General features: G+C 37.1%; 1 protein-coding gene across 5 annotated transcripts in view; it reads left to right on the top strand.

The window, feature by feature from the left end:
- Positions 1-7,592, top strand: part of ADAM23 (ADAM metallopeptidase domain 23) — a 380,159-nt gene extending 372,567 nt beyond the window's left edge. For all 5 annotated transcript variants that reach the window (XM_044303192.1, XM_044303191.1, XM_044303194.1 and 2 more), the window contains exon 26: positions 4,934-7,592. In XM_044303192.1, the coding sequence (XP_044159127.1) occupies positions 4,934-4,979 (46 nt within the window). In that variant the 3' untranslated portion in view covers positions 4,980-7,592. The remainder of the gene's footprint in view (positions 1-4,933) is intronic.
- Positions 7,593-12,708: the final 5,116 nt, after the last annotated feature.

The raw sequence follows: 12,708 nt of genomic DNA on the forward strand, positions 1-12,708 counted from the left end.
AGGACGGCAGCAGACGAGCGTCCATCACAGCAGGCAGGGAGATATAAGTCATACAGTTATGTTCTTCTGACATTAGCACATCACATTCTGATGACAGAAACCCTTTAACACTAAACTTGTCCTGCACCTACATGTGATTTCTAGTCAGCAATCCTTCGGAGATGAACCTGTTGGCACTACCTGGTTTCCCATGTTGGTGTCCTGGTGTTCTTATAAGACTGCAAGGATTCTATTTGCTTTTGTCCTAAGTAAGATTGTAGTATTCCTTATCAATACGTAACTGTAAAGCACTATTATATTTAACTAGTTATGTAGCAAAAATATAAAAAACACTTGGTAAATTAATTTGTAATTAATAAACGTATAAAGTATTCTAATTAAAGTTACATTTTAACTCTACATGATTTGCATAGCAGGAAGCTATGGATAATACTTTACACCTACTATATTTCAATAATATATAAATATGTTTACAAATATTTAAATATCTAAATTTTAAATCATTAGTAAATTGGGACTTCCATCATTTCCTTAAAGGGTGTCTCCCCAAAAAGTTATTGTGGCTCCCCCAGCTCAGTTTGGAAATGTGCTGGTATATATAATTGTTTATTCAATAGCCTTACATATTTTATTGATGTATTTTTAGCCTTCATTACTTTTGGCAGTTGGATCATGTGACTTCTGATGAGACTTGCTGGATCAGTGTCTGCTGTGTGAACAGGAGGTCAATTTCTCTTTTTGTTCCTATGAAACTGACACCAAGCCCCTCATAGGAAGGAGTTGAGAAACTGTGCGATCAATCATGTCTCATTGGTGCCAAAAGTAATGGAGGCTGAAAATACATCAATAAATCAATACTTAAGTTTGTTAAATGAACAGTAATGTATACCAGCACAATTAATGCGGGTACAATACGTTTTTTTATGGGCGTGCCTCTTTAAAGGGGCTGTCCAAGATAATTAAAACTATCGGACAACCTTTACAATTGCTTAAAATAAAAATATATTCTCCAATGTTGTTCTCAATGTTTACTGTCCAGTACATATTAAAAAACATAAATGAGCTGTCCTCTTCCTCCAACACCTTATTTACATCAACAATCCCAGATTGGACATGAAATCTGCTACATGAAGTTTTACACATGAGAACAATCCTCTAATGCCTCATGGCTGAATCAGTCTTTAGAAAGATAATATCAGGTTTATCAAAGATAAATGGAAAAATACAGCATAATAAAAATAAACCAAGGTCACACTACATTCAACTTTCTTAATTTAATGAGTTACATTCCAATCTATAAACGAAAAGAAAAAGGTAGTTCTAAGCATTAGATTTTGGCCTAAAAGGTTGATAAGTTATCAATAATAACACCTCATCAGATTTTGATATATAATGGCAGCTGTTACTGTGAAAACACCCAGCTAAATGAATAATGGATGAAAATGCTAATCAGATTCCATAGCCATTTATGTTCTGCAGATCGTGAGGCAATATAATAACAGATCTTGATGCATTTAAAATAAAATCTGAGGAAATGGAAAAAATAAACAATAGAAGCACTAATCGATAAAAGCTCTTCCATGTAAAGTCACTTACAATGTCACCAAAAGCAATAGGGCACTCCACAAAAGCTTAAAGGGGTTTTTCAGGAGTTTAGTATTGATGACCTATCCTCGTGTAACTCTTAGCACCAATCAGCAGTTTGGAGAGGCAATGGCACTTTGGTGAGTGCAATGGCTTCTTCCCAGGATTGTGACATCATGTTCATTGGTCTCATAGCCCAGACACAACTCGGTCTCATTCAAGTGAATGGGAACAGGCCTGGGCTGCAATACCAAGAACAGCCACTATACAATTAATGGCTCATTGGTTACATAGCCTAGAGCAGGCATGTCCAAACTGCGGCCCTCCAGCTGTAGCAAAACTACAACTCCCAGCATGCCTGGATAGCTTACAGCTACTAGGGCATGCTGGGAGTTGTAGTTTTGCAATAGCTGGAGGGCCGCAGTTTGGACATGCCTGGCCTAGAGGCAGCTCCGTCTTATTCAAGTCTATGGGCCTGGTCTGCAGTACCAAGAACAGCTGCTGTACTATAAACGTGCTTGGTACTTTGTAAAGAGTCCTCAGCCCTTATCGGAGGGCTACAGCCTCTTCAAACAGCTGATAGATGACCTACCCATATCTGAGGACAGGTCATCATTATTGTACTTCCGGAAAACCCCTTTAAACCCTAGAGGATGTTTTACTGAAAGAGCAGTGGAATAGTCCCTAAGGTGCTAATTTGAACAGTTCAATAAAGGCCTAGTTGATATCTTAGAACAAAATAAAATTATTTCTTATGTAAATGTATAGAATACTTACTTGACTGTTCATCCTGTATAATGAGCATTTGTGGGGTTAGGAAGACATTGTTATGCCTTTAAGGGAAGGATAGTTAATTCTGGATCAACTGAGGAAAACTAAGTTCTAAAATGTACCCCTCCCCCTCCGTTTTTTCTACGTCCTTTCCCCTTCCCTGGTTGAAACTGGTGGACATGTATGTTTTTTCAATTGTAATAACTATGTTACAAACTAATCGTAGCATTGAACTTGTAAAATAGGTCCCAGACAATGAAAAGTCAGAACAGACTTTTTAGATGAAAATAAAGATAGTTGGTCCGAAGGGAAGATATCCGCAAAGGAAGACCCACAGAGAGGAAGAATTAGGAAAGGGGAATGGTGAATGGATAACCAGCGAACCACAAAACAACATCTATACAAAAACACACAGATAAATTCCATAATAGCAAAATACATTCCCTAGCTATTTATAATTAAAACACAAATTTAAATGAGACATAGTGTAGTCAGAACTAACTAATGATATCAGTGGTCGGAGGATCAGTCATTTAAGCTGTAATTACCTTTTAGGGAACAGTGGCCATAGCCATGTTGTAAATTTTAATTGGGAGTCAAAGTCACACCACAATGGCAATTATTATTTTTTTTCTAAGAAAATGTTGTTAAAACTTCTTCTGTGGTGCAACATGTAAAAACTTTATTAAAACCCAATTTGCTCTTTGAATTCTGATGCAGTTTTTGTATGCAGCTTAATTTAGCTACAAGTTGGAATAGCTTCACATATAGCTTTCACTTACACTTCTCATCCATTGAGGATCCACTCCTGGTTTTAGTTAAAAGTATTTGAAAAATTTTAAAAAGTGCATCAAAACTTCAAAATGTGAACTGAACCATAGGCTGGTGTACATACAATTATACATTGCCTCAGGATGCCAATACATGTTTTCTGCAGGACCATAATATATAGGATACTATATGTTGTCTGCTAGAGAGTCCTAGAGAAAATAGCCCATGTAATGCCTGGAGGAGCTGACCAAGTTCTCACGTACCAGATGATATGATGCTTTGTAACAAAATGCAAGACTCTTTGATTATTGGGGTTTTTCATGGACCTGAGTGTTGTCAGTGAAGTAGAAACCAGTGTCAGGGTACTTTCACACTGGCGTTAAAGTTTTTCAGTATTGAGATCCGTCATAGGGGCTCAATAATGGAAAAAAACGCTTCAGTTTTGTCCCCCATCCTTTGTCAATGGGGACAGAACTGAACAGAACGGAATGCTCCAAAATGTATTCCGTTCCATTTAGTTGCATTCCCAGACCGGAGAGCAAACCGCAACAGGTTATAGTTTGCTTTCTGTCCTGGGAAAAGCGGTGCAAGTCAATGGGGACAGATCCGTTTTCTCTGCCACAATATAAAATGGATCCGTCCTCCTTTTGACTTTCAGTGGAGTTCAAAACGGATACGTTTTGGCAACATTAAAGATAATACAACGGATCCGTTCATAACGGATGCAGATGGTTGTATTATCAGTAACTGAAGCGTTTTTGCTGGACCCTGCCTGATCCAGCAAAAACTCTAGTATGAAAGTAGCCTTAGTAAATTTTATGTCTACAGCATCTATCTCTCTTAATATAATTGTATATATATATATTAGAATATATATACATTTTGGTGTCACATTTGTGCTTTTCAGCTGCCATATATCTACAACTGCCTGCTTTTATCTTGTGTCTTAAAGATGTGTTTCAAATCACTATTTTGTTGGACTAGTGAATCTACTCACAAGCGTGTCACAGAACACGAGGCTGCATATGCATATTTTGATACTACTGTTCTGTGTTTTGCATGTGAAACTGGTGGCGGTAGTGGTGCATATGCCAAGTGTTACCAAACTGAATGCATGAGCCCTTTTGCTTGATGCCCCACATAAAGCCAGATAATGGGGAGGTTGCACCCAGTGTATGTTGCCATGTAATGTCATGCTATATATCTTTACAGCCTTCCGCTGTATAAGGAGAATGGACACCAGTGCACTGTGTACTTACCATTTAACAATAACGGTATAGCTGTAATTTCTCTACTAACCAAATAATGAGTCCATTCCCCTTGGTGTGCATTATCTTTGCGGAAACTATTCAGATTTGTATTTGTTATGTAGAAATGTGTTGGCTCCTGTGGTAGAGCAACGTTCACCATAGGCACTGTTGTCCTTGCTTTCAATATATTTTTACACTGCGCACTTTATCCTCTGTAACATGCCTGGTATACCTTGCACCAAAAATAATGAATAATAGCATTAAAGGGGTTTTCTTATGACGAGAACCTCTGGCTGTGTGCCCTGTTCTGACGCACTGAAGACCATCTTGTATTCCCAGGACAGCCATTTGTCTGGTCACCCTGGGAGACCCCATTCTGAAAAGGCTTGTGAAAGAGTTTTTAACTTCTGTTCCGATCATTATTTGGACACATTGCCCTGTGGTGACTGCTCTGCTCTGCCATGAATTTAGCCATTGCTTTTGGTTTATTAAATATAAACTAATAATTGTTTTGCTTTTCTTTCACTATTCCACCTTTCTTTGATGCATTTTGGAAGAAATGTCAAAAAGAGAAGATATGACCCATCTCAGTCTGGAATATAAGCAACTTTGCCACAAGGTCTTCCTTCATCAATGAGCGCAAGTTCATACATGCAATCTGCTTCTCCAACATCATTTACGTTAAGCCTTCAGTACTACAATACAATATTATCAATGGCTTTTTTTATATACAGGCCTAAGAGATCAATTACAAGACACCACATAAAAAGTGCAATAGTTAGTTTTTTTTATACAATGCAGGGCTGATTATGAGAATCAACTGAAATGTCTGATAAGCATTGTCTAGCATAAGCATGACTAACTTTCCGCAATGAATACTGGTAAAAATACAAGGCATGTCATTTTTAATTTTTTTCAAACTAGAGCAAAGCTGCATGGCACAGTGCTAACTCGGACAACCAGCTGTTAAGCCAACCTTCCACACCACCCCCCAAATATTAAAGATGGACAGAACAGAGGAAAAGACAATCTTATGACGTCAGGTCAATACGTGCTTTGCAGTCTTTAAAACTAAAAGCAAACTTTTGCTGAAATCCAAGCCATGATTTTTCTGCAGCAGCAGAGTGGACATGAAATCATTCAATGAATAACAAATTATTGAGGACATGTACATATGAAAATAGAAGACTTTACAATATCAAGTGTATGAAATCTTTTCTGACAACAAAAGCTTTATGTGTATGTAAAATAATAGATAAAAAAACATTGAAATATATGCATATATTTATATGTATATAGGTATGTGCAATATATTTTATATACTATATATATATATATATATATATATATATATATATATATTCCACCCCCTAATTTTTCTAGCATGTAGGGAAGGCACGCTAGGCTTGCATACATAAATAAATAAGGAGGATAAAGCATGTACATGCAGGAAATTTTGGCACAAAACAGGTGTGATCTAGGGTTTGTATGCTTGAAACCAAAAACATACTTCTTTATTAAAGTATATACTGTAAATTGATATGTATTTAAGAATTCCAAATATGATTAAGTTCCATTTTTTGTGTCAAGCTAATTTTGTACATAATGTATGAAAACAGATATATAGCTACATACTCAAATTATTCACTAAAGTGCCAAGATCATATGCACATTTCTTTTATCACATCTTCTCCATTGTGCATGTAAATACAGTATGTAGTGGTTTGCATCACTTTCTTAATTAATGGGTAATTACCAGGCTGGAAAAGTCAGTAAGTCTGTGTATACATATGTTTAATGACTGTATGAAAATCAGACATATTGTCTGTAAAGTGCAGTATACAGTATGTGACTAGGAAGTCTGTACCATTGCTGCATGCCCCTCTGTCTGTTCCTGACCTTTATGTATAGACATTTTTTGATTTCTTCATTCATACACAACTTTATTCATAAATCTCTAAGAAAAATACCCTTAGTACCCATATATATTGCTGTTTCACAAGTCAACCTGCAAAAAATGTCTTACTTTTGTTCCTGGCCATTGGAAATCTTGTTCAAAGCTTTTCTAACTCTTTTTGATATTGAGATATTTGATTTATTGCTGTGGCTGAGGATAACTCATGATACCTTGTTAATGGTCATGATACTGATGGTTTAACATCCACCCAACAAATTCAACCCTAAATCTGGCCATACACAAATGATAAATGTTGGTAAACACCCATTTTGCCAACAGCTATTTCTCCTGGCTTCACCAGAAACGGACCTTGGGTTTACAGTGCATGTTTATTTTTTTAGCTGTCAGATGACTTATAGCTAATATGTATGCCATTGTAAAGACTATGTACAGCTTTCATGCCATTATTATTATTGCAAGGGCTAAAAATAATTTTCCTATTAGGTTTTAGTTAAAATTGTTGCAAGTGACCATAGGAAACTGTGTAATATGTCTGATCACTGAGAATTGTTCAATTCTCACGTTATCAGCTTTTAACCTCTTTGAAAAATGTCTTAAACCCATCCAGGATGTATCAGCTTCACAGAAGAATTATATTACATACACATTTCAATACAAGTCTATAGAGAGGAGAGGGGAGGAGGGCTGAGTAAGATCTACACTGACAAAGAAACTGCTACAGCTACATGGGGCTAAGATCTAAACTTCTTCATTCAAAACCATACTGGTCAGTACTTATCTGTAATGTCCAACATGATCCTGGGGATGCATCTGAGTGTGAGAAAGCTAGGAAGCAGATTCGCCTCTGCTTTCTGTGAGCAGTGGATGGCAGCTAGTCTTCACCCACCATGTCAGAGAGAGCTGCAAACCGGACATTCAGCATGCACAGGGGAAACTGCTAAAAATGCAGATACAAGCCCTATAATTGTCAGAAATAGTATTATTCCTCATGTACACATACTGTATTGTTACTGTTAATAGTACTTGGTGGAGGTGACAGACTCCTTTTAAGCTGAAATCATATCAAACTAACAAGGGTAAGAGCTACAGTGAGCAAACAGACAGCTTCTCTGGCCGATTTGTGTGTGTGCATAAGAAATGAAAATCAAAAGTAAGCGACATCAAACTGAGTTCAAAAGGAAACAAATTAAGAAAAACAAGGTCAGTCCACAAGGCCCAGTTCACACACAGTAACAAAAATCACAAGCTTCTTCAGGCTACTACCTCTGACTGAAAAAACAGTTGCCACAACCCAAACAGTCTGAGATCTTATTTCATTAAATCCTCTTCATAGCAGCAAGTTGATGCAAACACTGTCAACGAAGTCTAGAAGTAGTCACGGTCAGAGATATAGACTCCACAAGTCTTGATCCGGACTCTAAGAGAAAGGAATAGGGAGAGTGCAGACTGTAGGCACATTTTATATATCCAGGTTTATTCTTTAAAACTCTTTAAAACATAGACATTAGTTATATCCAAAGTGCTGAGCTCACGGCTGAACCTAAGCTTTTGCCTAACCTCAGGCTTCTTCCAGGGCATACTCGGTGCATATCTGTTTCCACTTAAATTGGAAAAACAATATTTCTCACACCCACACAAACAAATTAAAAAAAGATAAATTAATAATGATCTTTTTTTTTTTTTTTACAGCATATACCAGGGATAGATTTTCTATAATAACATAAAAAAAACAAATAATTACTGTGTTTAAAACACAAGTCTTGATCTTTGTGCGCCGGAGTAAGATGCACCTAATCTATTAAGATACAAGGAAGAATTTCTCACGGCGCAAGAACCACCAAGTGGTTTGGTTAAGATGCAGGTTTTTTTTATTAAGTAAGCAGTACAACGCGTTTCGGGGATAAAATCCCCTTCTTCAGGTACTAATAACTTTATTTATTAGCACCTGAAGAAGGGGATTTTATCCCCAAAACGCGTTGTACCGCTTAATAAAAAACCCTGCATCTTAACCAAACCACCGGGTGGTTCTTGCGCCATGAGAAACTCTGCCTTGCTGATCTACTGGCTTTTCTGAGGGACCCCAGGCACCCCTGACCAGAAGTACCTGCATTCCTGGCCACATACCATCCGCTACAAGTGATCTTCAACAGCCCCATACGTGCCTACACTAGAGTTGTGCCTACACTTAGCACAACCCTCCAAGGTGTGCCTCCATTTTTGGAGACACTTCTATTATTTTTATGAAGTGTTATCACCCTATGGTGCGCTGTTTTTATGTTCTACAGTTGAACACAGCCTGCACAAGCCATCTTAATAAATTAGGCGCATTTCTGGGAGTCTGTGCATCAGAAACTGAAGTCTACACCAGCCAGCGGCTGGCACAGACTTTAGCTATAACTCAAGCCAATAAACCGGAGGGCTGTGCTAAGCTCCACTCCTCCCACTTAAGGCCCATCCCTTTTTCTTTTCTGAAGTAATGAGAAGATTAAGCTTAAGACTTAAGCTTAAGTCAGAAATTATTGCGCAAATATGGTGTGTCCATAATGTGCAACTAATTTACATCACAATATTAGTAAATGCCCCTTAATATATTTTTCATAAAATATTTTTAAATCTATATCCAGAAGCTATATTTGATACTTTCTAATCGTGAATAGATTAGATCAAGAGATTGAAGCCACACAGTACCACACTAATAATCGTTTGAAGGGACGCTAAAATAAAATAACAAACAAGCTTTATTAAATTAATTGGTTAAAATCTGGGAGTACAAACACATTACTACTCAAAACATATTTCATACCATATACACTAATTCACTAGTATTTTTTGCTTCACTGATTAACACCACTCTCACATTTGGTGTATCTCAAATATTGCCCTCCACCAATTAGCAGTTGCCATATCTTGTGGATCACCACATCTGCAGCACACAGCCAGTGCCTGTATATTGTGGACCGCTATTTGAGGTCCCCAGCACGGACACAGAGCCCTTACATTTGTGTAAATGAGTTTTATGACTGTATTTTGAAGAGCTTTGTGAGAATGGAAAAGAAACCTTTATTTTGAACTATGGTCTGTACTCCACAAGTCTGATCAAGACTTGTGGAGTCTATATCTCTGATTGTTACTACTTCTGGACTTCAACGACAGTGTTTTCATCTTGCTGCTATGGATAGGATTTCATGAAATCAGATCTCAGATTACTTGGGAAGACCATTCTTTCTTGAATTTTACTGCTGATCGGTAGTGGTAAGTGGCACTGTTTTTTCAGTCAGAGATAATAACCTGAAGAAGCTTGCAACTTTTGTTAATGTCTGCGTTGGGGGGTGTGTGAAAACAAGCTACTTCATAGAAGACATAGGGGTTACAATTTGTAAGGAGAACCTATTAGGAAAAATATTTTTAGCCCATAAAAGTTGCAAGGCAAAATATTTTTTTTAATTGCTCTTGATGGTGTGCATAGACTTTAAGAATGTACAGGGTGGGCCATTTATATGGATACACCTTAATAAAATGGGAATGGTTGGTGATATTAACTTCCTGTTTGTGGCACATTAGTATATGTGAGGGTGACCATGGCGGCCATTTTGAAGTCGGCCATTTTGAATCCAACTTTAGTTTTTTCAATAGGAAGAGGGTCATGTGACACATCAAACTTATTGGGAATTTCACAAGAAAAACAATGGTGTGTTTTTAACGTAACTTTATTCTTTCAAGAGTTATTTACAAGTTTCTGACCACTTATAAAATGTGTTCAATGTGCTGCCCATTGTGTTGGATTGTCAATGCAACCCTCTTCTCCCACTCTTCACACACTGATAGCAACACCGCAGGAGAAATGCTAGCACAGGCTTCCAATATCCATAGTTTTAGGTGCTGCACATCTCGTATCTTCACAGCATATGCTGTGCAGCACCTGAAACTACGGATACTGGAAGCCTGTGCTAGCATTTCTCCTACGGTGTTGCTATCAGTGTGTGAAGAGTGGGAGAAGAGGGTTGCATTGACAATCCTACACAATGGGCAGCACATTGAACACATTTTATAAGTGGTCAGAAACTTGTGAATAACTCCTGAAAGAATAAAGTTATGTTAAAACCAAGCACACCATTGTTTTTCTTGTGAAACCCCCAATAAGTTTGATGTGTCACATGACCCTCTTCCTATTGAAAAAAACAAAAGTTGGATTCAAAATGGCCGCCATGGTCACCACCCATCTTGAAAAGTTTCCCCCCCTCACATATACTAATGTGCCACAAACAGGAAGTTAATATCACCAACCATTCCCAGTTTATTAAGGTGTATCCATATAAATGGCCCACCCTGTGCATTAATTTTTTTGTTATTGCACTCATTTTTTTTGTACCTATTATTGCATATCGGTAATGCCCATTGCTATAAACTTTATATATACCAGATGCAAGCCTGACAAACACCATAGTTGGTTTTAAATATAGTATTACAAGACATAACAATGTTATTTACACATTGCTTTTTAATATAAATGCTAAATTTAACTAGTCCAGAAATATAAAGTTACTATTTACTTTTATTATATTAAGCCCTACTTTTACTCTTTTTTTCACCTTTCTAAACACTTTAATTTTGACATCATAGTTCTATAGTACCCATTCAGGTAATAATAAAGTAGTCCCCAATGAGTCCCCAAAACAAACTATGCAAACTGAATTTAACATAGGTAATTTTAGCAGTATGCCAATAGTTTTATGATGGCCACATGTGTGTTAAGTTTATTTTATCGTTCCTGAACAAACTATTTTAGTTGAATGTAATTTTATAGGATCGAACAAGTAACTTTATTTTCATTTGCAAATACATTATTGGGTCTATATGTATTCAGCTAAAAAAAATCTATATACTTTACTACAGTTCTACAGTTTAGAAAATGAAGGCTCCGGTTAATGGTATTCTGGTTTGCTCTGTGCAACGAGAAAACTTTATTTTTCTATGATGTAATCTTGATTTAAAGAAAATTTCTATTCTCTGACCTACTAGAAAGGTACATGTAATCTCTAGTGAATTTAATCTTTTCCTCAGTCACTGTATTTGTCAGTTATAACCTCCCTCCTAATTTTTAGCTGTGTAATGTGACCAACTTTCTGATCTCTAACTGACATCAGACAGGAAGTCAGTTACTTCTCTATTCATTCCTATGAGACTGACATTGAGGCTCCCATAGGAATACATAGAAAAAACTGACTTCCTGTTCACACATAAGATGCTGTGTTATATGGAAAGTCAAAGTGCTGGTCACATGACACAGCCAAGAAGCCGAAGGTAGGGGAAATCTCACCAATACTGTAAAAAAAAAATACATTTACCACATATTACATCAAGTACCTTTCTAGCAAGTCAGAGAATATTTTTTTTGCAAGAGTTCTTCTTTAATAGGCCAAATATATTGTGAAGAATTAAAGGGGTTTCCCCTACCCAGAGGATAGGAGATAAATGTCCAATCATGAAAATAGGACTTTGAACACCAGGTTTGAACACCGCCACAGTAGTGCATGTCTGCTGCCACTCCTTTCATCGCTATGGTGGTGCCTGGTAATTCCATAGATTTAAATGACCTAGCAATGGACATGCGTGACTACTGCTCCATTCAACAAGAGAAACAAGGGGACTTTTGGCGTGGTGCCAGTGGTTGGACCCTCACCAATCAGACACATACTCCCTGTCTGGTGGAAAGGGGAATAAATATTGTTTAAGGTAATACCCCTTTAATTAATTTTTGGGGGAATGAATTTTATGTATTTATTTATAAATGTAATGCTTTATATAAATTCTTTTCCTTGCCAATGCAGTGTTATTGAAGGGGTTTTGTCATCTTTCCCTGTCTGTGGAAGGATTGTGTTTCATGTGCTGGCAGCAGATAATGCAGAGTCAGTGAGCAACTAACAATAATTTGGCTGCTAGACTTGTGGACGGTATGGATGGCACAACGCCTGCAACTGCATTGTTTACATGTTGCTCCAGACTTCCAAAGCATGGGCCCATCATCCTACAGTACAGTAACACTTTATTGGTAATTGGTAAGATTTTATGTAAACCGAAACATTTATTTATAATTTATATATAAAATAATAAACTGTGTATCTCTAAACTGGAAAAGTTTTATGTAAAGTGTGTGTGTGTTTATTTATATATAAATAGTTGTAGTTTTCCAAAGAAGAGGCAGCACTCCAAGATAAAGGTGAAAACGACCCCCTGTGCAACCTTTCAACTGCTCATTGCACAGGGGAATAAAGCGGGTCGTTTTCACCTTTATCTTGGAGTGCTGCCTCTTCTTTGGAAAACTACAGCTATTTTGATGACCGAATTGCCTAAGATCTGAGGATTTCTGCACCCGACTTCACTAACAAGAGCTGTTGTGCTTTCTTTGTGATATAA

Source organism: Bufo gargarizans, chromosome 8 (assembly GCF_014858855.1).
Source record: "Bufo gargarizans isolate SCDJY-AF-19 chromosome 8, ASM1485885v1, whole genome shotgun sequence".
In the NCBI taxonomy this organism is placed as follows: domain Eukaryota; kingdom Metazoa; phylum Chordata; class Amphibia; order Anura; family Bufonidae; genus Bufo; species Bufo gargarizans.